At 51.2% G+C, this 22,505-nt stretch overlaps 1 protein-coding gene across 6 annotated transcripts; it reads right to left on the bottom strand.

Moving 5' to 3' along the window:
• Positions 1–6,515: 6,515 nt before the first annotated feature.
• On the bottom strand, positions 6,516–19,290 carry ACKR3 (atypical chemokine receptor 3). 6 transcript variants are annotated; one of them, XM_017675566.3, is made up of 4 exons: positions 16,965–17,028; positions 14,288–14,337; positions 13,663–13,824; positions 6,516–8,592 (listed from the first exon to the last, which is right to left on the bottom strand). In XM_017675566.3, the coding sequence occupies exon 4, from the start codon at positions 8,564–8,566 to the stop codon at positions 7,478–7,480; it is 1,089 nt and encodes a 362-aa protein (XP_017531055.3). In that variant the 5' UTR covers positions 8,567–8,592; positions 13,663–13,824; positions 14,288–14,337; positions 16,965–17,028; the 3' UTR covers positions 6,516–7,477. The 6 variants fall into 6 exon arrangements, with proteins under 6 accessions (XP_017531055.3, XP_073074031.1, XP_017531052.3 ...); XM_073217930.1 differs by lacking the exon at positions 14,288–14,337 and having other exon boundaries at positions 16,965–16,983; XM_017675563.3 differs by lacking the exon at positions 16,965–17,028 and having other exon boundaries at positions 14,288–14,540.
• Between the last annotated feature and the right edge of the window lie 3,215 nt (positions 19,291–22,505).

Here is a 22,505-nt window from a genome sequence, read left to right on the forward strand (position 1 = left end):
TCATTGCCGGGCCTGGAAACCCTGCCACGTTCAATATTAGCACCGAGGCTAGACCAGCTTTCCGGGCCAGAAACACGTGCTCTATAAGGATGGGCTCCACAGCCCACAAAACCACAAGGACTTTACTTTTTCTTTACTCCAGGACTTCTGAAGCCTCAGACATGCCCAGGATGCACGTGAAGCCCTCATGACACTGTGCAGCTCTTCCTAAGCCCGTTTGACCCCGGAAGCTCCTTCTCAAGGAACACTCCCTGGACTGTGCGCCAGGCACCCCTGGAGAGATGCTGCTGGGACCCAGCTGGGCGGGCATCCCCTTCATCCTCCATCCTTGGTGCTAATTAACATCTGTGTCGTTGGAACCAGCCAGACCTCCTCAGAGCTTAGCTCAGCTGAAACCCGTTACCCCAAAAACAGTCTGACCTCAGCTAAGACACTTCCCCTCTGTATGTCTGTCTCTCCCCCATCAAACAGTGCTGGCCTGAACCCCGCAGTCTAACATCTGTAACCAGAAGAACCTAGAATATGCGGACAATGAGCCCTGGGCTTTTAGGCTCGGGCATAAAGCAGGGCCGACAAGGCACAGGAAGCCGAGCCAGAGCAGGCAGGAAGGACGACCTGGTAAGTCAGCCTCGGGGTGAGCCACCAGCGGCCACACCTAATCACTCACTGGACACTCGTGCCTGACCAGGTGAATTCCGCACCCAGGAGTCACCCCCTTCCTTAGGCTGCAGGGCTTCCCTGTCCAGGATCCTGTTAGACGGCTGCCGTGAGGGCCGGGTGACATCTGCAGGTGCCATTGCCTCTGGTCACCAGCCAGTAGGATGTTAACTCCTGTGGGCTCAAGAGGGGATCCTTGGGGTCTCAGGGTTCTGCATGAGCAGCAATAGAAATGATGTGGGGTTTTGTCCATGCTAGTGACGAGCACTGGAATTTACTCATGAGAAAAATAGGTGCCCAGAAGCGGGAGTGACGGCTGGGAACCACGGAGGCCCGCCCACCCTGACCCCCGCGGGAGACTTTGTCAGGGTCCGGAAAGGAGTCCTTGCCTCCCCCAGGCCCACCCAAGAGCCCACGCCAGTCGCTTAGCAGAGAGAACGGAGGGTGGGGACCTCGGCAGAGGCACTGACAGTGCTGCCAAGCCATTCTAAGGCGGCCTGGACATCAGCGCCCGGGAGGGCTGACCAAGGGTGGAGCCGGCACACACTTGGGAGGTGACACAGTTGGGAGGTGACACACCCGGGAGATGACACACCCGGGGCCCGTCCAGCCAGAGGCCACGGAGCGGGGCCCTCGGCTCCCACACTCCCTGGCCTTGGCCATGGGACTTCCCAGGCAGCTCCAGGCCTCTTTACAGCGGGAACTCCAGTGCCCGAGGGCAACAGCTTGAGGGGCTGGGTCAAGCTTCTGGTGGTCAAGAGCACAGACGGGGAGGGTGGCAGGAAGGGGTGTGGGCGTGGGGGTGGGAGAGGATGGAGGCTCTCTGCTCCTTCTGCTGCCTGGCTGGTGCCGGGATTGTGTTTTGCATGTAAGCAGGTGGTCAAGAGCTCCTTAACGCAAGCCCCTACGTGTGGAGGGAGGAGAACGCACTGGAACACAGGGTCTGCGCTGGCTGGGGGGGCCTCTGAAGCATGGCCTCTTCCTCCTCCAGGAGCCGCTGCAGAAACCCAGCAGCATGGTCAGCCTGCAGCAGGTGCCACCCGGCTGGCCACGGAGAGGAGGTCAGGCTCATGGGGGGCTCACCCCTTCCTTCGGAAACGCAGGTCCAGAAGCACATTCTGCAGCCAGGGAGAGCCGAGTGCTGGCCCCGTGGCCTTTCTGTCTGCCCCCGGCTCCCTTGTGCCGAAGCTCCATTTCCTGTCAGGGTGGGGTGGTCATTAGGACCTCTGGTTTCCACCTAGAAATATGCTCCCATCATGCAATGATGGATGACATCAGTATTCATTAATGTCTGGACACCTCTTAGATACTTTCACTTTTCCTTGAAACACTGACTTTTAATGGTGATAGCATCCCAGAGACTGCCCCGAGGCCTGCCGCCACCCGCCCCGTGCCCCAGGCCTGCCCGCTGGAGTCCTGGCTGTCCTCAGGCCGCCATGGGAAGACCCTTCTCTGTAAGCTTTTCCTGATTCCTCCCTGAAGGATCTCTCCCTCAGAAAGGGCCACCAGGATCCTCCCCGCCATGCTGCCCTGTAACGATTTCTCTGCGTCTCCTTGTCCACGCCCCCTTCCAGGCTGGGAGCTTATCAAAAGGAAAAACAAAACTCCAGCCATCGCTGATATTTTAAAGACAAGCACAAGCACAGTGCCTGGCACACAGTGGGCGCTCAATACAGCCTGTCCGACCTGTGATGGAACGAACAAATGCATGGATGGATGAATAAATTAATGGGAGCAAGTGCGGAATAAATCGCAGAGAAAGACATTCATCGGGTGCACAGCTGGGCAACGGATGATTTCTCATTTACACTTCACACTCGGCACGAAATTTAAATTCTCATTACAGCCCTGCATAAAACACAATCCCCGCTTCTCACAACGGCCCTGAAGACCGCAATGGTGGGGAAACCTTTAATGCGCTCTTCCTATTGATCGCAGCTCTGCGGAAGGGATGAAAAGAGTCGCTTCAAGCACTTCCATGTGAAAGGCTAAAAGGAAGCAAATCCAGCCTCGTTCAGCAAAGCCCGGGGCCCTTTCAGAAGGGCTGCGGCCACCGACTCGACATGTTTGCGCCTCGCCCCATGACATGTTGCCGTGCCAACCTACATTCTGAGTCACCCAAGCAGATTTAATGCCATCGCCACAGTGACTCGCTCTTTGCTTTTTCTTCTAAAAATTGTTAGAGGGAAGATGCTGACCTACCTAAGAAATGATTCTAATCAGTTTAGTTCCGGAAATAACTATGGAAATTCAGATTTTTCCATTCTGTTGCTTCTGAACATTGTATTGTTACAAATGGCTGAGGAAGCCACCGCTCGCCTGCACCCCAACCCGTCAGGAGAAATGACATGATTGGCAGCCGTTCGGAGTCCCACATGCAGACGTCTGAGGCAATAAGCATATGAAAAGCCAACAGAAATGAAGCTTTTGAAAATAAGAAAAATGCCCAAATTGCCTGTCACTCTGACATACCATAGATAACCATGCCCTCCCTCACTCCGAGGCCTCCCCTGCAGCCACTGGTCTCAGTCCTTGGGAAGCAAGACCCTGGGAAACAGAGATCACATGCGCGGTGACCTTCAGCAAGGGACAGGTGACGATAAACCCATCCACAGACTTCAAAGGCGCCTGAGAAGCATGGGGCCACACCAGAAGATGTGACACACAGATCTGCCTCGATATACAATATGGTTGTATCCTGGTAAACCCATTGTAAGCTGAAAATATCCTAAGTCAAAATGCATTTAATACACCTAACCTACTGCATCATAGCTTAGCTTAGCCCACTTGAAACGTGCTCAGAACACTACAGGTGGGCAAAGGGCAAAATCATCTCACACAAAACCGATTTTGTAATAACGTGTTGAGTAACTTGTGTAATGTATTGAACAGTGTACTGAAAGCGAAAACTATTAGAGTGGTTATCGGTGGGCGTGTATCACTTGTCAATCATTGTGATCACGTGGCCAACTAGAAGCCGCACTCACTGTTCTGCCCAGCATCCCGAGAGAGGATCCCCAGCCTGGGGAGACACCCAAAGTCACAACGCCAAGTACTGTTTCTACTGAATGCAAGTAAGTCACTGTTGCACCACCACCAAGTCAAAAAATCGTAAATCGAAGCAAGGTCTGTCAGCTGACTATCTGTATTTCAATAATTAAGACTTAGGGAGCAGCATGCTTGGTAAACGTTGGGACTGTATAAAATAAATCACACAAAAAGCTTCAGAAATTTCCAGGACCGTTGTGTGGCCACCCGTGGGTTCAAGGGCTCCCTCACCCCTTCATCCGTTCACTCCGCCGTATCCAGCAGCATGTAACAAACCATAAATCCTCCTGACTTCCGAGGTGACCTGTTCGTGGAGGCAGAGTAGTGATTATACGGAGACAAAACTGACATTCACGGAAGAAACACCGGGAAGTCACCGAGCTCCGGAGTCACAGAATGGATCTGTCACCCCAGTGTTCTGACACAGTCCTGTCACCTACCCTATTCTTTCTGGGGCCTTTTAAACTGAGTATCATAAATATTACATTGGACTTTAAAACCTCCAAGCGCACTTACAATTTTACTAAAGTTTAATTTGAGCACATCCTTTATGTGAACTGTTAATGAACCAAATCCATGTAGTTGAAATCTTTAGGCAGAATGAGAATGATGATGTGGGTCCTGCACATACACTGACGGCACGTCTTGCCCTGCCTGTCAGCCACGGTCCTTCTGCAGACCTGAGGGCAAGAACAGGAAGCTACCCCCGGGACGGGGGTCGGGGGCTCCAGACAGCCTTCCTGGGCTCCCCAAATGCCCTCATTTGCTAAATCAGTAACAGCTTTATTGCCCCCTCGTGAGGCTGGCATTTTCAAAGACCTTTCCATCAAAAGGCGGCCAAAAGACTGAACCTCATAGGGCGGAATGTCAGGCTCTCTGGCCTCTGAATTTGAGGACGACTGGGGGCTTCTGCCCAGCCTTCCTTTCCCCGCCCCCATGCCCACCTCATATCCCAAACCTGGCACACAGCTCCTGCCCACTCAATGTTCACGTCCACAGGGAAGACACAGAATTTTTTTAAATAGTAACTGATGATCCCCTGAGATGCTCCAGACCCTTGACCTGTGACTCTATCATCCCCCCCTGCAGCCCCACAGGCCAGCACCACTAGTCCTGGGAAGGATGTTCCAGCCACGGTCACAGGATGTCCAGCCACGGTCACAGGAAAGGCTTATGGGCCTGGGTAACTGGGGATGAATCAGAGAAGCTCCGAGGCTGGGGAAAGAAGGGGATTTCTAGAGGCAGGGAGACTTTCTGCATCCCTGAGATGTGGCTTGTACCCCAGAGACCCCCCCGAGGTAGAGGGCTCCAGGCTCTGGGGAGAAGGGAAATCACCCCAAAGCAAAAGTACTACGCGGCACGTCTAGATCCAGCTCAGCCTTCATCCCCCCATCGTTCCACACCTCCGTGCAGGAGGAAGCTGCCCAGTGACTCTCACGGGCTAAGAGTTGTAAAGAAACAGAAAAATGCCAGGGGTGGTCTGTGGAACACTGCGGTACCCCAGGTCCAGCGTGGCAGGGAACAGCAGAAGAGACCCTTGAACGGGGTGACAAGAAGACCTGCCCGAGGACCGGGCAGGGAGGCAATGGGGGTCTCAGTGGATGCCAGTGGGAACAGACAACTATCAAGGACAAACCCCCCTCTTCCCCAAATGACCTCCCCCAGCACTTACCCAAAACTCCAGTGATCCCTGGGAGCAGAGAGAGCGTCTCTGAATTGATTTGAGATGAGGCCTCAATTTAAGTTTAATTAGCTTTTATGTCCTATCTATGGCACCACTGAGCTTGTGGATGCAGTATATGCCCCCACCTTGAATTTACTACTTGGTGAGGATGTTTGCTCTCTGACTGAAGCCACCAGAAAACTCAGTGCAAACTTGCAACCCCTTTCTATTGTCAGGAACACATATCTGGGGCTGAATTTCCCAACTTCATTTTGCCGTTCTTCTATGTCTTTGCTCATGTTATCCTTGCCTATAGTTATGTTGGTATCCCACTAGCTACATTATTGTTATCCAGCCTGAAACCTGCCTGGAACAAGGCAAGGCACTTCCATACCCGAGAACATGTATGGGCATCAAGTAGATATTTAGAGTAATTCATAGTCCTGGTTTCAAAACTCTCAGCCGTAAAACCCTCTGAGGAAGTAGGAGCCCCTCTCACAACACTACCATGGGCCCTGGGGACTGCTGGGGCTGCCCACTGAGAATCTATGGGTGAGCCAGCATGCATGGGGTGCCCTCCTATGTGGCAGCATCCCCCAAACTCAGAGGTGAGACTGGAGCTCCTGGTCTGGCTCTGCCTTTGTGTTGGCTAAGAGTTCTCTGGGCAAATCGGTCCCATCAGAGACGGAGCTGGTAGGGGCAGCCCTGGGAGCCAAGTCCTTCTCTGAGCTCCTGCCCAGATGCATTTGCCCAAGGCAGTCCCACCATCCCTGTGGCTACCCCTAGAGCCGGTGAAGGCACAGCAGGACCGGCCATCTAAGAGTGCCGCAACTACTGCTGAAGTGGTTTCTTCGGTAATGCCTGGGCCAGCAATCCACTCACTGCATGGCCTCAAGAAGGTCATTGACAGGTTAGCTTTTAAATGAAGAGTTTGTGCTGTACACAGAAAATGAAAGCAGGACTCTAACCACAGAACCTGAGCAGGGAAGGCTCAAGGCTGCGACATGCGGCCCTGGGGGCATAAAAGGGGCCCTGAAGACTGTAGGGCCGACAGCAGGTGCAAACTTCCTGCACCATGTCATCCTCTCCCCTCCGTCAAACACACCGCATGAAGTTAAAAAAAACAGAACACTCAAGCACACAAATGTTTTTCCTTTCACATCATTTTATCCAAGTTAACTCCTTGGGTTTTGCCTTTATAGTAGTTACTTTATAAAAAAAAAAAATTACTTAGGTTGACCTGTAGATGCAGGATACATCCATACGGTATTATCATACATGGCACCTAAATGCCAAACGTACGTTTAAAACTGAAACCAAAATGTCTTTTTAGGAAAAAAAAAATCTTTGTTAAAAAAAAATAACTTACAAATGGAGAGAACACTCTGAAATCAGACTCTCCGTTTGTGCACAGCATTGCAGCCTGAAAGAGTTTTGCTTGGTTTTGATTTTTTCGAAGTAACTTTACAATATCACAGACTGCATTATAGAGTCGTTTTCGTTCCATGTGCCACGCCGGTAACAAAGCACCATACAGATATAAAACTATGGTAAATAAAACATTTCAGCCAAGACTGGCATATATTCATATATTTATATATATAATTTCAAAACAGCTAACAATGATGTCATCCTTAGTCAAACCGGAATCAGACTGATCTTAAAACTACGACACTCTGAATATATGTCAGCATTATACCTCCCATACCATATTTAAAATATATTTAGACTTTCAGATCCATTTATAAGGTACAGCAATAGTGAGAAAATAAAGTCTTAACATTTAAATACAAATCACCTTATAAAACCCTCAGGGAACACAAAGTCCTATTTTACAGAAGTGCAGGCAAGAGCCTGTCCTGTAGGCGGCTTTGACAAGCAGCACTGGCCGCGCAGCACAGCCCTGCAAGATGAACACTGCCAGAACCCACAGCCACACGACAGCCACATTGGCACCACAAAAAAGGGAGAAAGGACGCAGCGACACGTGTTCCCCTCTTGACGCCACTCAGGCATCAAGCTCCGAAGCCCCCTCACTTTCCGCTGGGGAGTGATGCAGCCCCAGCACCCCTGAGCCAGAGCCCACGCCTGGCCACACTGCGGAGCACCTCATTTGGTGCTTTGCTCCAAAGCGGAGTACTCTGTTTCCGACACTCTGGAGGCATCTATGAGCTTGGTGAGACCTGTCTTGGCCGAGTACTTAAAGATAAAGGCCTTCATCAGCTCGTATCTGTAGTTGCGATTGATAAAGCTGTACAGCACAGGGTTGACGCAGCAGTGCACCAGGGACAGGCACTGTGTCACGTGCAGGGCCGTGAAGAGAAAGTTCTCCAGCTGGCAGGTGAAGGGGATGTAGTGGAGGATGGAGAAGATGTCCAGGAGCACCACCACGTGGTAGGGGAGCCAGCAAACCAGGAAGACCACCACGTAGGAGAAGATGATCTTCCGGCTGCTCTGCTTCTCCTGGTCAGCGGACGCGGAGATGGCTCGGGCCAGCAGGAAGTAGAAGATGGCAATGATGGAGAAAGGGATGGCAAAGCCCAAGATGACGGAGACCAGCTCCATGCTGATCAGCCACTCCTTGACGCTGTGCTCGGGGTAGAAGGACCTGCAGTAGGTCTCGTTGTTGGACGCAGACGTGACGGTCTTCAGGTAGTAGGTGTCGGGCAGGGACACACAGAAGGCCAGCAGCCACACCAGGACACAGACAGCGCGGCGGACCATCTTCTTCCTGTGGCTGGACGTGTTGGTGAAGTAGGCGATAGAGAGGTAGCGGTCCACACTCATGCACGTGAGGAAGAAGATGCTGCCGAAGAGGTTGATGGAGAAGACGAGGTGAGTGACCTTGCACGTGAGCTCTCCCATGGGCCACTGGTTATGCTGCACCAGGCTGACCACCCAGACTGGGATGGTGACGACCACCCACAGGTCGGCGATGGCCAGGTTCAAGATGTAGCAGTGCGTGTCGTAGCCAGTGGTCTTGGCCCGGATGTTCACCCAGACCACCACGGAATTGGCGATCATGCCGATCACAAAGATAAAAATGTAAATAAAGGAGAGTGTGTACAGCAGAGCGCTCTTGCTGGGCATGGCCGGGCAGAGCACCGTGTCCACCGCGATGCAGTCGCTGCCATTGCACGGCCAGCTCATGTCGGAGAAGTTCCCTGGCTCTGAGTAGTCAAAGAGATGCAAATCCATGGTGTGGACAGCAGTGATCCAATCGCCTACGTGGAAATCAAACAAAAAGAGAAGGAAGAGGAAATATTTACGTTTCAGTCAAAGTGCCTTTCCAGCGCCCCCATAGGCTCAGCTGTTTTGCTTTAGCGCTGTGGGGGCTTTGCAAAGAAAGGAGAAAAGAAAACAGCCAGAGCAGAAGCCTGCAAAACAAAACAAAACACAGCCAGAATCTAAATCCATGTGGTGCTCAAAGAGATAAACAGGGTTTGCTTTCTCTCTCTTTTCATGGCTGTGTTCTCAAGACATTGCCAGCCTGGCTGTGCCCAGATCAGGGTGTGAAATCAGCAGTCCAGGGGCCAGAGAAACATCAGGCAGCTGACCCACAGCCACAGTCATGCTGATGGCCCGCTCACTCTTAGCGCGGACAGTGGAGCCATTCTACCTATGTCCCCAAAGAATGGCGAGTTGATCTGCTCCTGGTTCTGTAGAGCAAGTCTCCTGCTCTGGTGTCTTCAGGAGAGTATTTCAGATTCTCTTCCAAATTTGCATCAGAAATGTGACTCAGTGCTTTTTATCTTTCCGCAAAATTTGCACGTAAACCTAGGTCTTAGGTTTGCACTGTGCAGTCCTGACGCCCACTCAGCGTATATGCAACGCCCTGCAGCTCGATTGGGCCCCAAACCTGCAGAACCTGCGTTTGCCATGTGATCTCAACCAAGGGTGACCAACCAGCTGTCTCAAGCTGTGGGCCATCACCTCATCCTATTTATCTAACTGCTTCAAGAGCAACTTGTACCGAGACTCGAAGCACAAAAATCACCCCCTGCTGCATTTCTGGAGGGGCTGACGATTTGCTCAACTGTTTTCCCTGCTGACCTGACAGGAGGCCAGCACTCTGAATTGTCACCATCTTAACATCAACAGAGAAACCAGCTCCTAAGTATCTCTGTGCCTGGAAATAATTTCTCCACAAACACGCCCGCTACAAAAGCTTCCAGGGGAGGGCTCCTGCGGACCTGTCGGTCAGCCCTGGGTGGGCATCTCCACTGCATGACTACGGGGAGGGAGTGTAAAATGAAACTGCTCCTTCCAAGGTGCCCTGTTGAGAGTTCTCCTGTAAAGGATGGTGGCCGTTCTTCCTTCTCAGCTGTCACAGGTAATGACTGACCACAGTCAAGGGTACTTTCCAAGCTCATTCAAGTCAACTCCAGGTCACATGAGAACTCTCTGGAGGATGGGAAACTGCCCCGCGGGTCAGTGCCCAGGTGGCTACACTAACAGTATGCAAGGGCAGCGGGGAACAGCGTCCATCCCAAAGTCAGGCCTTCGCGGGTTGGCATCCCGACTCCTCACCCCTTAGTGTTTAACCTGAGCCTAGTTACCTGGCCTCCTGCTGCTTTCTTGGGACACCGGCTCGTATCTCAGAGTCATCTAGCAGTTAAAAGGCCCAATATAGCCTCATTTAATTCTTGCCCCACATCTAAAACTGACTCTTGCTGGCCAGGCATGGAATGTCTCCTCCATGGAGAGCGATGCAGGAACTAGCACAAAGGTGGGCAGTGTGGCATGTGCACCCTCGGGCTACAAGAGCAGAATCCCTGAGAGGTGAGGCACTCTGCCCCCTCCTGGGACCCGCTCCTTAGCCCCAAAACACAGCAGACGACCTACTCGGGAGTCCCAGTTAACAAGGGGTTGCAGCAGGCTTCTGGGCCGACTCCTCCGTGGTTTGTAAAGGGCCACTGGTTCCCCTCCCGGTGACCTAACCTAACGAGGCCTCAGTGCCCCCCACTTAGGGCCATGCCTGGACCACCCAGCTTCTTCTGGGGGACCCCAGGGACAGAGGCTGTAGGGGTCAAGAGTAGGAAGAAAAGCACAGAGAAAGGCGGTCGGACAGTGCAGTACCAAAGCCTCCACAAACTTAAATGGGGAGCTCGAGGGGAGACAAAAAAACCACACAATAGCTCAGCCTCTGTCCTTTCGGTATCTTTCATGCATTTGGTTTTAGAAACAAATTTTCTAGAAAATAGCATCTTATTTGACAAAAACAGTGTGCCAGGTTATGTTAAATGTGGTCTGCAGCAACAGCGGGCTGCCCAGTGCGTGTCCAGGGGTCCGGCGCCAGGCAGGCCCATCTGTCTCACGCCATCACGCTGCTGACGTGGGGCTACCGCCAAGGAACACCATCTTCCTACATCACTGGCCTAGAGTTTAACAAATCTCAGAGCCCCCAGGAGGAGCAACGGCAAACTATGACGTGTCTACCCCAGGCCCCTGGTTTCCAAAGATCTGGCAAGAGCTCCAGCAAAATCCGAGGGGGAAGGGTGTGAGGGAGCCTATAATGAACTTGTGGGGCCCCAGGTGAGAATCTCAGCTCCCCTCCAGCAAAAGCAGGGGATTAGCTCATCCAGCCACACAGAGTTGACTGCGTTCTGTACCACTCAGGAAGGAGCTGGCCCCTGGCCCCACACTCCCCTCTGCACAGGAATGTCTCTCATTGGCTGGGAGGCAGCCGCTGGGTGATGGCCACCAACCTGGGGACACTCCCTCCTCCGGCTTGGACCAGTCACCCTCTGCTGGAATAAACCAGCAATTCCACTCCTGCTTGCTCACAGCCAGAGCTTGGGAGAAACTTCTGGGCGTTAAACAAGCCTGCCCAGTGCCTGCCTCCCAGTGGACACAGAGCCCCCACTAGGGCAGGCAGAAGAGTGGAGACCCCCTCAGACACTGAAGTTACAGGCATCTGCATGGATTCCCCATGGAGAGAAAAACAGGGGGCTTAGACTACAAGATTTCTAGTTGATTGTTCCTGTTGATTTTACAAATTCAAACATTTCTCCCCTCAAAACATTCACCTTCCCAACTGTGTATACAGAATGTTTACTGAAGCACTATTTATACATGAGAAAAAAATGGGGACAACATAAATGTCTATTGGTAGGGGAGTGGTTCAATGAACTATGGTGCATTCAGTGTCTGGAACATAACAGGACTGTGAAGAGAGAGGGCAGCCTGCTTTTAGGAACATGGTAAATTCTAACAGACTGTTCAGTGAAAAGCAATGTGTAGATGCTCACATAGCATGATCTCACTTACATAAAAAAAAATGTGCACAACAGCAAAGAAAAAATATCTACACTAAGTATAAAACACTGGGGCAGGAGAGAAGGATGAGGAGATGGAGAGGAATTGTAGATTTTACTGTATAAATATCTCTATTTTTTGAAATTTGACATCAAGAATTATGTAAATGTTAATAGAGACAGGAATGTGCCCCAGAATGACCACAGTTCAGGTTCCATTTCTCCAGACCACAGAGACCCAGCTGAGAACCAGAGCAGCTGCCATTGCTGTTCCTCCCCTTTCCCAACACGAGCACTTTGTAGACGCCTCGTGGCTGGGCTCAGAGAGCGTCACACCGCCACCATGCCAGGAGGTGGACCTCGTCCCGCCTGGGGAGGCCCCAGGGCCTGTCCTGTCCTCCCCACCGGCCTGGGGTCTGCAAAGGCGCTCGTCTGCCACTCGCCTTCCCAAGTACTGGCAGGGGCCCTGTCTGTCAACTACAGGACTCTTCTAGAAGATGGGCTTCTCGTTTCCCATCTTATTGCTCATCCCCCAAGTATCCTTGACAACAAGGGAGCCACAGCAGGTGGCCTGAGGTACCCACTGCATCTGAATCATTCGCCTGAGCTCCCCCAAAAGCTGGGGGTGGTGGTGGGGGTAAAGCCAGAAACAGAAGTCTCTGCGTTTGGGGTCTCCTGGGGTGGCGGGGTGGCCTGCAATACCCATGCCCTCCCACTGGCCAAGCCACTCCCTCCATGACACAGACTGCCAAGTGTCCAGGTTTCTGGCTGCTGTGAACCAACCTGCCCTCCCTATGTTTGCGGTTTCCGATCACAGACCCTGAGCCCCTGCTGCCCCAAATAATGAAACCGTCTGCTCCTCCTGCGTCTGCCTCCACCCAGGCCACCATCTCCCTGCTGTGTCATTGTGTCGTGTACATTCCTCCACCTCCTCCCTATGCCAGCCTGGCACCCCAACAATGTCTTCTGCATCCATGTACAGCCACAGCCAGAAAAGTCACCTGGCACAAAATAGGTGCTCAGTGAACCGAGAGTCAGTGAGCCAACATTCCCTGGGCTCCACTGCGGCCGGGGGTCTGAGGCCATCCCTGGAATGGGAGTCCGGGCCAGACTTCTCTGAACTCCTTGCGGAGCTGAGATAAACACCACCCCTTTTCATACACCCAGATGTTTATAGAGTCTCTTCCATGAGGGGCATGCTCTGGGCATAAGAAGCTGGAATCATCACACCCGGGCCCAAGACCTCAAGCCCTGACTGGGGAGGGGAGGAAGGGGGAGGCCGGCAGGCTCCCCCTGGGCGAGAGAGTGAGGGATTTCCACTCAGGTGGCTTCTTGGGGCCTTCAAAACGGGGGATAGTGACAGGCCATGAAGAGGGTCACCGAAATCCGGCTGAGGCTGGGGGCCCACGAAGGAAAGCAGGTGGAAAGGGTGAGCGTGCAAGAGTCAGGCCGGACCTGTCGGTGCAGGAGCCACGGGGGTCTGACGCCAGCGAGCGACTCCGGGGCAGGAACGGCTTTGGAGGGTGGAGGTGACACAAACCGCGTGGAAGGCTTGCAGTGGGTGCTCTGGTCACGGGGTACAGAGCAGATCCGAGGTGGGCTGCCACGAGGCGGAAGGCATGCCCAGCCCCAGGGCCATGGGATCCACCAGCCGGGCAGGGCCATGCCCCTGCTGGGACATTGAGGGGCCCTCAGGAACCTCGGGGCTCTTTGGGTCCTCCGCCCACAGCTGACGTTTAGTGGCTTTCTGCAACTCGGGACCTGTGCCTCCCCAGACGGTGTTGCCCGGAGCGATTCAGTGTGGTTCAGACATGGCCCCCAGTGAGGAGGCCTCTCTCACTGCTGCACATGGGGAAACGGAGGCCAGGACAGCAGGAGGGCCTGACCCCTCTCACTCTGTGGCTAGTAACTGCCCTCTCCACACTCCCCACTCTTCCAGAGACTCTGCCCCGTGGGAGTCATGCTCTGGCTTCTTTGTGAAAGTCCCACCCCTTCTACTGGACTGAAGTGCAGTTCAGATAAGGAGAGTCTACACACCCCTGGAGAATCACGGGGCAGTGGCGCGTCACTGGAGGTTGGTTTTCATTCGTTTGTCTTTTGTTTTCCACCAATCCTGCGTTGTATCTGAGGCAGGTCCAGGGAGCTGTGCCCAGCCAGGCCCCCCGTGGTCATCCGCTAGGGCTGGTAGCAGAGTGGAGACTGGTCCATCCCCCATGCCAAGCAAACAGAAAACAATCCTGTCATGACCGAACATTCATGGCAACCCTGACCGCTCCTAGCTTGTGAAAGGAACTGCTCTGCATCCTTTGAGAACATAGAAAATACTAAATAAAGGGGGAGAGGAAAAGAGAGGGCACAGTCCTGGTTCAGATGCAGGCCACTTACTCCCGGCTCCTAGGGCATTCCTCCTGTTCACATGTGGGGCATCCTCATCTGCTACGTTTGTTTGGGGGAATGAGCCCCCCTGAAGAAACCTGAGCCAGTCCATTGTACTCAGCTGGCCGACAGGGAAGCAGTGCTGTCCCCAGAAGGCAGAGCCTGCGATCCCCGCATCACAAAGGCTGCTGTCTGGGTTGGCCAGGTGTAACCAGAGCCCTCCTTCCCACCCAGCTTAGGACCCGGATGAGGCAGTGGGAGGTCAGCCAGGCTGAGAGCTACTCACCGTGCTCTTGGCCAGACGCAGTGGAGTTCCTAAGGGACAGCTACCCAATCCTGGACTCGTCCAATAAAATTGAGAGAAGACCCCCATATAAAAGTATCTGTCACACTAAGAATATTCAAAGATGCTCGCTGTCTGGCTGGCAGAGCCCTCCACATGCACTGTCCCCGTGAGCTCACAGCTCCTTCTTCTGTCCCTTAACCAACAGCAGTCCAAGGCCACCTGAGATAGTCTCAGCCCCTCCACCCTTTGAGCACTAGGAACAAAACGCAGGGTTAGCTTCCAAACCTACCTGTGGCTCACGAAAATTTTCAGAGTAGAAATATGCAATTCCCTCATCATTTTAATAATGAAGATGTGATGGTTTTTTTCCCCGACTTTAAATTAGTAGGTCATTATGTAACAAATGCATCAAATACTCCCTGCAGAATACCGTCAAACATTCCAAATTGGAGAGCCCCCTTTTTTCCTTTTTTTTCCCTTCTTGCTTGCTTCGTTTTATTTATTAGAAAATATGTGTCCCGGAGATATGACTCTCTGGACTTGAGAAACACTGGACATGACACCATCTTTGGTTTCTTTCTAAATTATCCCTACAAGTGTCTGACTCAACTGAGAGGTGTTCTAATACGACTTTTGTTCCTAGAAGTAAAACTAAATTCCTTGGCTGCCTGGCTTAAAAGTACGAATGCTTTCTAGCCCCAAATCCCATTCATGCTCTGCATGATCACTGAGAAAAGTCTGAAGTCCTAAAATCCTTAATGTCTTTCTCCGCTCCTCCGTTATTTTTAGGGTTTATAGAGGGACTGTCTTTTGGTCTCAGGTTTGAGTCACTCCAATCAACTCCCTCATGCCTCCTAGCACACAGGAGGCTCTCTGCCTAGAAGGACTGCACAAAAAGCCACTGTTCCGGATGAAGTCGGGTTTTTTTGTTTGGTTTTTTTTTTTTTTTCCATCATCCAGAAAGCCTATACTTGGCCTGTTCTGGGCCTGATTAGAAACCATAATACCTTCTCAATTCTCTCAGGATGTGCTGTTAATAGGAGATAAACTCACCGCCAGAGTCCTGACTTAGTTAAGTGCAGGCAGGTTACCTTGGCTATACTTTCTGCAACTTTTTACAAACTATGATTGCAATGCACATCCCTTTAAAAATCAGATAGGCAGCAAAATACTGGCATTTCTCCATTTGTTTTCTTAAGCTGTTCTACCCCCATCCCATGCAGCTACCCGCCTACCCCTCTTCCAGAGGCTGTGGCATGGAGCTCAGCAGTTGTGTGCAGTCTAGTGTTTATGGCAGAGACAGAGGGAAAAAAAGAACAAATTGTTTCCAAGCTGGGGCTCCCGTGTGCAACTTTGCTTTAGAAAAAGGCTTTGCATCTGGGGAAGCTCCGGAGCTAATGAAAGCAGGACAAGCAGTTTATCCATTAAAATCTATAGAATGTCAAGCACAAGACTGCAGTAGCCTCCGCTTTGTTTTCTAAGCCAACCTATTTGATCTCTGCATTTTCCTGGAATAAATAAAGGGCCACAAAGGCAGCATCTGTGTTTAAAAAGAAAAGACAAAGTTACCACATTGAAACTCTACAGAATGAAGTTTCAGGGGATGTCAGTGTATCAAAACTCTATCTGAGGCTCTATGTCAGTTTCAAAAAGCTGGAAAGCCATTTCAGGGGGCCCTCTTCCACTTCTGAAAAAAGTAATGATCCCGTTGTGAGCAAATGAATTGAGAGAGAGACAGAGAGAAAGAGAGAAGAGAGAGGGAGACAGCCCGTCTGACTTTTACAACTTCTCATTCTCTCTGAAAGTTACAAGTCTTGGCTAACTTCCCACCCCTGACATCCCCACTAAATTCTTGCTCTCCATCACCCCTTGAATCTTTGTACACCTAACAAAATTGAACAAAATCCATGTGCTACCTGAAGGGTATACCTACATTACAAAATCCTAGACTTGTGTGCGTGCTTTTTGCTTTTCCCAGTTGAAGTTGTATCCTTGTGAGAGAACAATACTCAAAATTAGATTAGCAAGGATGCAATCAAGAGACAAGCAGACCCAGCAGTATTTAACATTCACCCTTATAGCTTCCGGGCTTACCGATCTGCTAATCCCCCAGCGCTCAGAATGCAAATGCAATCTGGATTCACAAAGATTCTCGGCACAGTTTTCTGCTTCACTGAAGGATGCCCCTTAACAGAGTGTACATCTTTCTGGAATTACGTATTTACTGCCAATTCCACTTCCCAACTGATATACTAGAAGTGAAACAGGTAAGCAGTGGTGCCAAGCTGCTCCCTGCCAACTCTGAGCAAGCAGAATGGGCAGTGCATTCTTGCAAAGTTCTCCGCTTACTCGAGCTGAAATACCCACAGCAGCAAATAAACACCAGAATCCTAAATCCAACAAACACGGAGAGTTCCTCCACAAGTGACTTAGGAAAACTGCCCTTGTAACTTTCAGCAGCGAAGGTGCAGCCCCCCCAGTTAGAAGGCGCACTCTGCGCCGCAGCCACGCATCGGGCAGCCTGGGCTTTCCCACACCAGACCCGCAGGCTCTCAGCACCCATCACGGCGATTAAACAGAAGGCCCCAGAAAAAGGCCACTTAGCCCAGAGCAGAACCTGCCTGCCGTGCCCCCTTCCTCTCCAAGCAGGGCTGCTGACGGAGCCCAGTTTCCTTACCTCGGGCTGGGCTCCGGCTCGGCTGCCTCCCGGCTGCTGCGCTCCCTGCCTGGGGCTGAGCAGTTTGGAGGACTGAGCTCTCGGGTTGCAGACTCGCATTATATACACTGCGGGAAGGCGCCTCTAGGTGGCAGCTTTGCAACCCGCATCTCCCTCCCTCCCCGCCCCCATCACACACGCATGCAGGCACACACTCATTCATGCACGCCTGCACGCACGCGCGCGCGCACACACCCCTCTTGTAAACCCCAGTCTGTCGTTTCCTGCAAAGCTCCCTCACACAAGCGCACTTTTGGGAAACACCAGCCTTCCTTCATTTGCAAAGTCCAATGAAGCCACAAGGCCCAGATCTCCTGGGGCAAAATGTGTCCTCAGAAAAAAAAAACTTAACTGCAAAGATACCCTAGTGTATTGCGAAATCATCATTTATCTGGTCTCAGGTAAATCTTTAATAATCCCATTAACACCAGGAGTGCCTTTGAATGCTTCTTAGCTCTAGGGAAGACTTTGTTCCCAGGACAGATTGCTCTGACCTTCCGAACTTTGGTGTTGATTTATGAGTCCTGGGTTTTCTTTGTTAATTCTTCCAAAACAGAACTCACAATTTTGACATGAGCAATTGATCAGTACCATTCATATATACCCCAAAAGTGAGGGAAAGAGCTTTAGTAATAGATTTTATCTACTTTAATTTGTGGAAAACTTCAGGTCTGAAGTCCTTGAATCTAACCAAAATTATGTTCTGAAGCGCCCCCCATCCAGCAGGAGGGACCCAGTAGGTGTATAATAAATGTCTTATGAGAATGTCTTTATCTTAAGTGAGCTTAGCACACAATTTATTATTATTATTATTGAAATTGACACTCTTATCTAGAAGTGAATAGCTGAAGTGTATAGTCAAAGAACACCAACCCTACAAAAACGACCCAAACTTTCCCTTTCAAAACCACGCTGCTTTTTTTTTGCTAACCATGCTCGGTGAGCTTCCCCCACCCCCCCAACGTGCATGTTTCGTTTTTGCTTTGTTTTCAGCTTCTGGGGGTTCCTGAGGGCGGCTGACGTCATGTGTGCGGGGCACCCACGAGTTCCCACTTTCTCCCTAACTAAAACTTTTTGAGATTCTTTTTGTACTCCTACTAAAAATAACGGCAGACAGTCAGTTGCTGAGTGTGGGGGACTAGAGGCCAAGCTCTCCCGCGGCCGGAGCGCCGCGGGGCGCAGAGCCCTTCGCAGGAGACTCGCCCAGCTGGGCGCACGCTCTGCGCTCTCCTCCAAGCCACTACTCCCTGGGGCGCGAGGGCACCCTGCCCCGGGGGTCCGGAGGGTCTTCCACCAGGGCCTAGACCGTCCCGCCGGATGCAGCGGCCGTCCTTAAGAACTGGTACCGTCCCTCGAGTCGCCTGGGCACCCAAGACCCCAGGTCCCCGCACCCGAAACGACAGCTGCGGTGACGCGCCCTGCAGGCAGCTCCGGGCACACACGCCCAGGATCGGGGGTGAGAGGGCGTACGAATACTTTTTCCTAATGTTTTTGGTGCTGCTTTCTTCTTGTGAGAGAGCCTGTGTCTGAGCCTGATGGAAAAGTACCTACAGGCGGGCGACCGTCTCCTCCGTGACACCCACGCACAGGCTTGTAAGGAAATAAAATATTTCTGCGACCTTTACAAACTCTTTGCTTTGGGGAACGCATTTCTCCTACGGCAGGCGTGGGTGCAAGACTGAAACAGACAGGGTTGAATTCGCCGCGAGAGAAGCATGCTTTCTTTAAAAGAACACACGCGCTGAGGGGAACCTGCCACAGGATGCAGTTGCTAAAGCGGTGGAAGGAAAACGCGGGGTCGTAAAAACAGCCCTCTCGGTTCAGCAGGGACGCTGTGCGCTCCGGGGCGCGCCGGGGAGGCCTGCAGCCCCACCGCCTCTCATCCCAGCCCTGCCTGTGTGTCCCCACCCACCCCGTCCTGGGACAAATGAGAGGGAAAGTAGTGACGTTTTGCAAGGCAACAGATTCCATCGCCCCGTGCCCTAAAATGTCTCCTGGAACGTTTGGAAGTATGCCCGTTTGTAAGCTTGGTAGGAATGAGTTTGGTTACCCCAGTAGGAAGCTCGGAAAAGCAGGACGGGGCAGCTGTCCCATTCCCTGCTGACTCAGAACTCAGTTCCTTTCAAGTCTTGCTAGTCCAGAGTACTTACTGTAACCGGCGAAGGGCTTTTCAGTGGAGCTTCCTTCTCCTTCCCTGACTACATCTGCACCTGGGATTTGAGACTCCAGGGAGCAGGCCCTCCCCTCTGGGATCTGATTCGCCTGCAGCGGTGGTGGCCTGGGTCAGCCTCCTGCCTGAAGCCCCAGCTCCCTTGAGGAGTGCTAGGTTCCTGGAGGGGAGGCGGGGGCAGGCAGGGTGTGCACTCCCGGTGAGCACTGTCAGATTGAGTCACCTGCATTCTGGCAGCTGCAAGTGCCAGACATGCTCAGCTGCACCTCTGGCCTGAGGGCTGCAGACAGATGCTGCCCAGAGCAGGGCTTCCCTCCAAAACCCAGAACATCACCAGAATTAGAGATCCCCGGAGTGGCGCCCATGGAGGAGGCTTCACTGGCTCGTGGTATGGCCTGCAGGAGTCATCTCAGTGAGGACTGGCCATTCTGCCCTGAGGAACAAATGCCCCTTCTGTGGGGAAGGACCTAGGACTAAAGATAGGGCCCTGTCCCCAAGGAGGTGGGGTCCCCAGCCTGCGCTCTGTTCAGACAGGTCCAATTTGGGGCCCTGACTTACTTACACACGATGCCTCTTTAGGCAGCTTAGCTGTTTTGAATATGAGCTTACTGTCTTTAAAATAATTTTAAAACTTCTATTCTTCCAGGTGCTTCTCAGGATGAAAGGAAAAGGTTCATGTTAGAGGCAACTCACAGGTCCCAGAAGAGCTACTTCCCTTCCCCCTTCTACCCTTGGCCCCAGCCAAATTCCAGTGAGGTGGAGCATTTTTTAAGGAACACAACATATACATAACCCATGGCTTGAAACATTTTATGAACTCTGATAAAGTTTGGAAAGGTTTCATAATAATAGCAAAATCTGAGCATTTACTTTTTGCCAGTCTCTCTGCTGTTTTGCCCACCTTCTTTCATTTAAATCTTCACAGTAACCATAAAAAGTGGCACTTTTTTTGCTCCACTTTTGTAACTGATGAAACAAGGTCCAAGGGTAATGCTGGTGAACAGAGGTGGGGTCCAAACCCAGGCCTGCCTAACTTCAGAGCACTTGCTATTATCTGTTTCCACAGGAAGACATGCTTTTAAAAGAAAAGAGAAAAGCCATTGTAAAGCATGTATCATACTCTCTTAAGTTGGGTTCCCTAAAAGCAGACCCTTGGATAAGAATTCAGGGGCACCTGGCCTATTAAAGAAGTGCTCCCAGACAAGAAAGGGGAGAAGACAGCTGAAGATTCGATTCCGGCTGAGTCTCAGTTGCAGCCTGATGCCTCCGGCCTCTCTGAAGCCCAAATCACACCCTGAGTTTAGCCAACCCAGGCAAGGGAACCGGCTTTCATACTCCCTTCAAACATCCTGCAGCCACTAATCAGGGCTGCTGGGTGGTGCTGGGAGTGGGTGGAAATGTAAATCCCTAGATACTTCCTGTTCCCAGCCTGGGGAGCAAAGCAGCTCCAGAGACCTGAGGGGAGCCACTCATTGATTTGCTGCAGTCACAAGCCTGGGCAGTAAGCGCACCTTACATGTGGCAGGGAGACCCCCAGAAATAGAAGGGGGTCGAGGGGATCTGAGAGCAGGACCACCACGGTCCACTGTGCTAGGCATCTATGCATCTATTACACCATTTTTGACCCAAATAAGAGAATACTCTGTGATTAGTACTCAGACCAACTTGTTTCTGCCTCAGGACCTTTGCACCTGTCGACCAAGAAAAGAGGCAGAATTGAAATAAAATGAAAGCATTTATTTAGGGTCTCAGAATTGCAATTCGGGAACACAGACTCTGGTAGCAACCCAAACTGTGTCCTCCTAATGAACAAAGGTCAGGGGGGTTTAAAGACAAAAGGGAATGCCAGAATTCATTATTTACAAAGAATTTCGATTGGTGTGGCAGCAGAAAATTAATCTTGGCTTAATATACTTGGTTGCTATGGCAACACTAAGCAAAATCTGTTACCATAGTAAATTGCAGGTGTTCAGGCTGAGTCCTTGGAGTACTTGCAGTTTGGCCCAGTTCAAAGTTCATGGTTTCATCCCATGAGAACGTGCATCTCCTTCATGGCCTCCTGGCTCTGTTTTAAAACCCCTTGACATAAGCGGCCCCACTTCATTTCACCTTTTACACTCCTGACATTTTCTGTTGCAGGAAATTCTCCCCAAAGATGGTTATGATTAAATGTGATTTCTTTAGAAAAACCTTTCCTGCTCTGGCCCAAGCAGCCTTCCATCCCAGGTGTTCCACACATTACTTAGATTCTTTCATAACCCTTGCACCACCCAGAGGTATCAGTTTGCTGTTCATCTTCTGTTCACTAGAGTATAAATTCCTCGAGGGCAAGAATGTCGCCATTTTGTTCAGAGCTGTGTCCCCACTGTCATAGTCCTGGGGGCATGGTTAGTGCTCACAAACATAACTGAATAAACTCAGACGAATCTCACTTTGGAATCAGGTCTTTACCTTCCCCATATTTCACTCACTTTCTACCTCGTAGAAATGGGGCGGGGTGGGGGATGAGACCTAGGAAAGGACACAGGTTAAATGTTTTAGGAAGACTTAAAACATATATCTTGCGAATAGGCAACGATGCGCATGGGTCCTTCCCACAAAGGGAACTCCAGATGACCGAGAATATGAAAAGTGTGGTTTCCTCAGTCACTGGAAACATACCAACTAAAATCACAATGTTATACACCTGGACACCGGAAAGGCTAAAATGAAAATTACTAAATGTTAGCAAGGATGTGGAACCACTAGAATCCTCACACACCAATGTTTCTCAAAATATAGGTGGAAAACCCAGCGTCCTTTCTGCTTTTTAAATCTGCAATGCGTTGCAGAACAAAACATGGCCCCACTGCGCATGACTGGGGCGGAGCTTCCTCCACCTGAGTCTCATCATACAAGTCTATGCACTGAGAGACACGGCTGCTGGCCATGTAGCTGCATGCCACAGCATCATCACATTGCTACAACAGTTTCTCAATGCTCACTCCCCATCTCTGAACTTACCTCTTTATAGACTGTAGCAAATAGCTCACCGCCCACTCTTTGAGGGGCACTGCTGTACCCAGATGGTGGAGGTGTACATTGGCACAACCACTTCAGCAGTGCTTACTAAAGCTAAATAGACCTATACCCTATGACCCAGCAATTTCATTTGCAAGGTACAACTTACTGCTCCAAGAAAAATACACAAGAATGTTTACAGCAGGACTGTTTATAAAAACCCCAAGCCAGAAATAACCCAGCATTAGCAGAGAAGAAATATTACAGACCAATCTCCCTTACAACATAGACATAAAAATCCTTTTAGAAAAAGCAAATCAATTATTACAATA

Source organism: Manis javanica, chromosome 12, assembly GCF_040802235.1.
Source record: "Manis javanica isolate MJ-LG chromosome 12, MJ_LKY, whole genome shotgun sequence".
Taxonomy (NCBI): domain Eukaryota; kingdom Metazoa; phylum Chordata; class Mammalia; order Pholidota; family Manidae; genus Manis; species Manis javanica.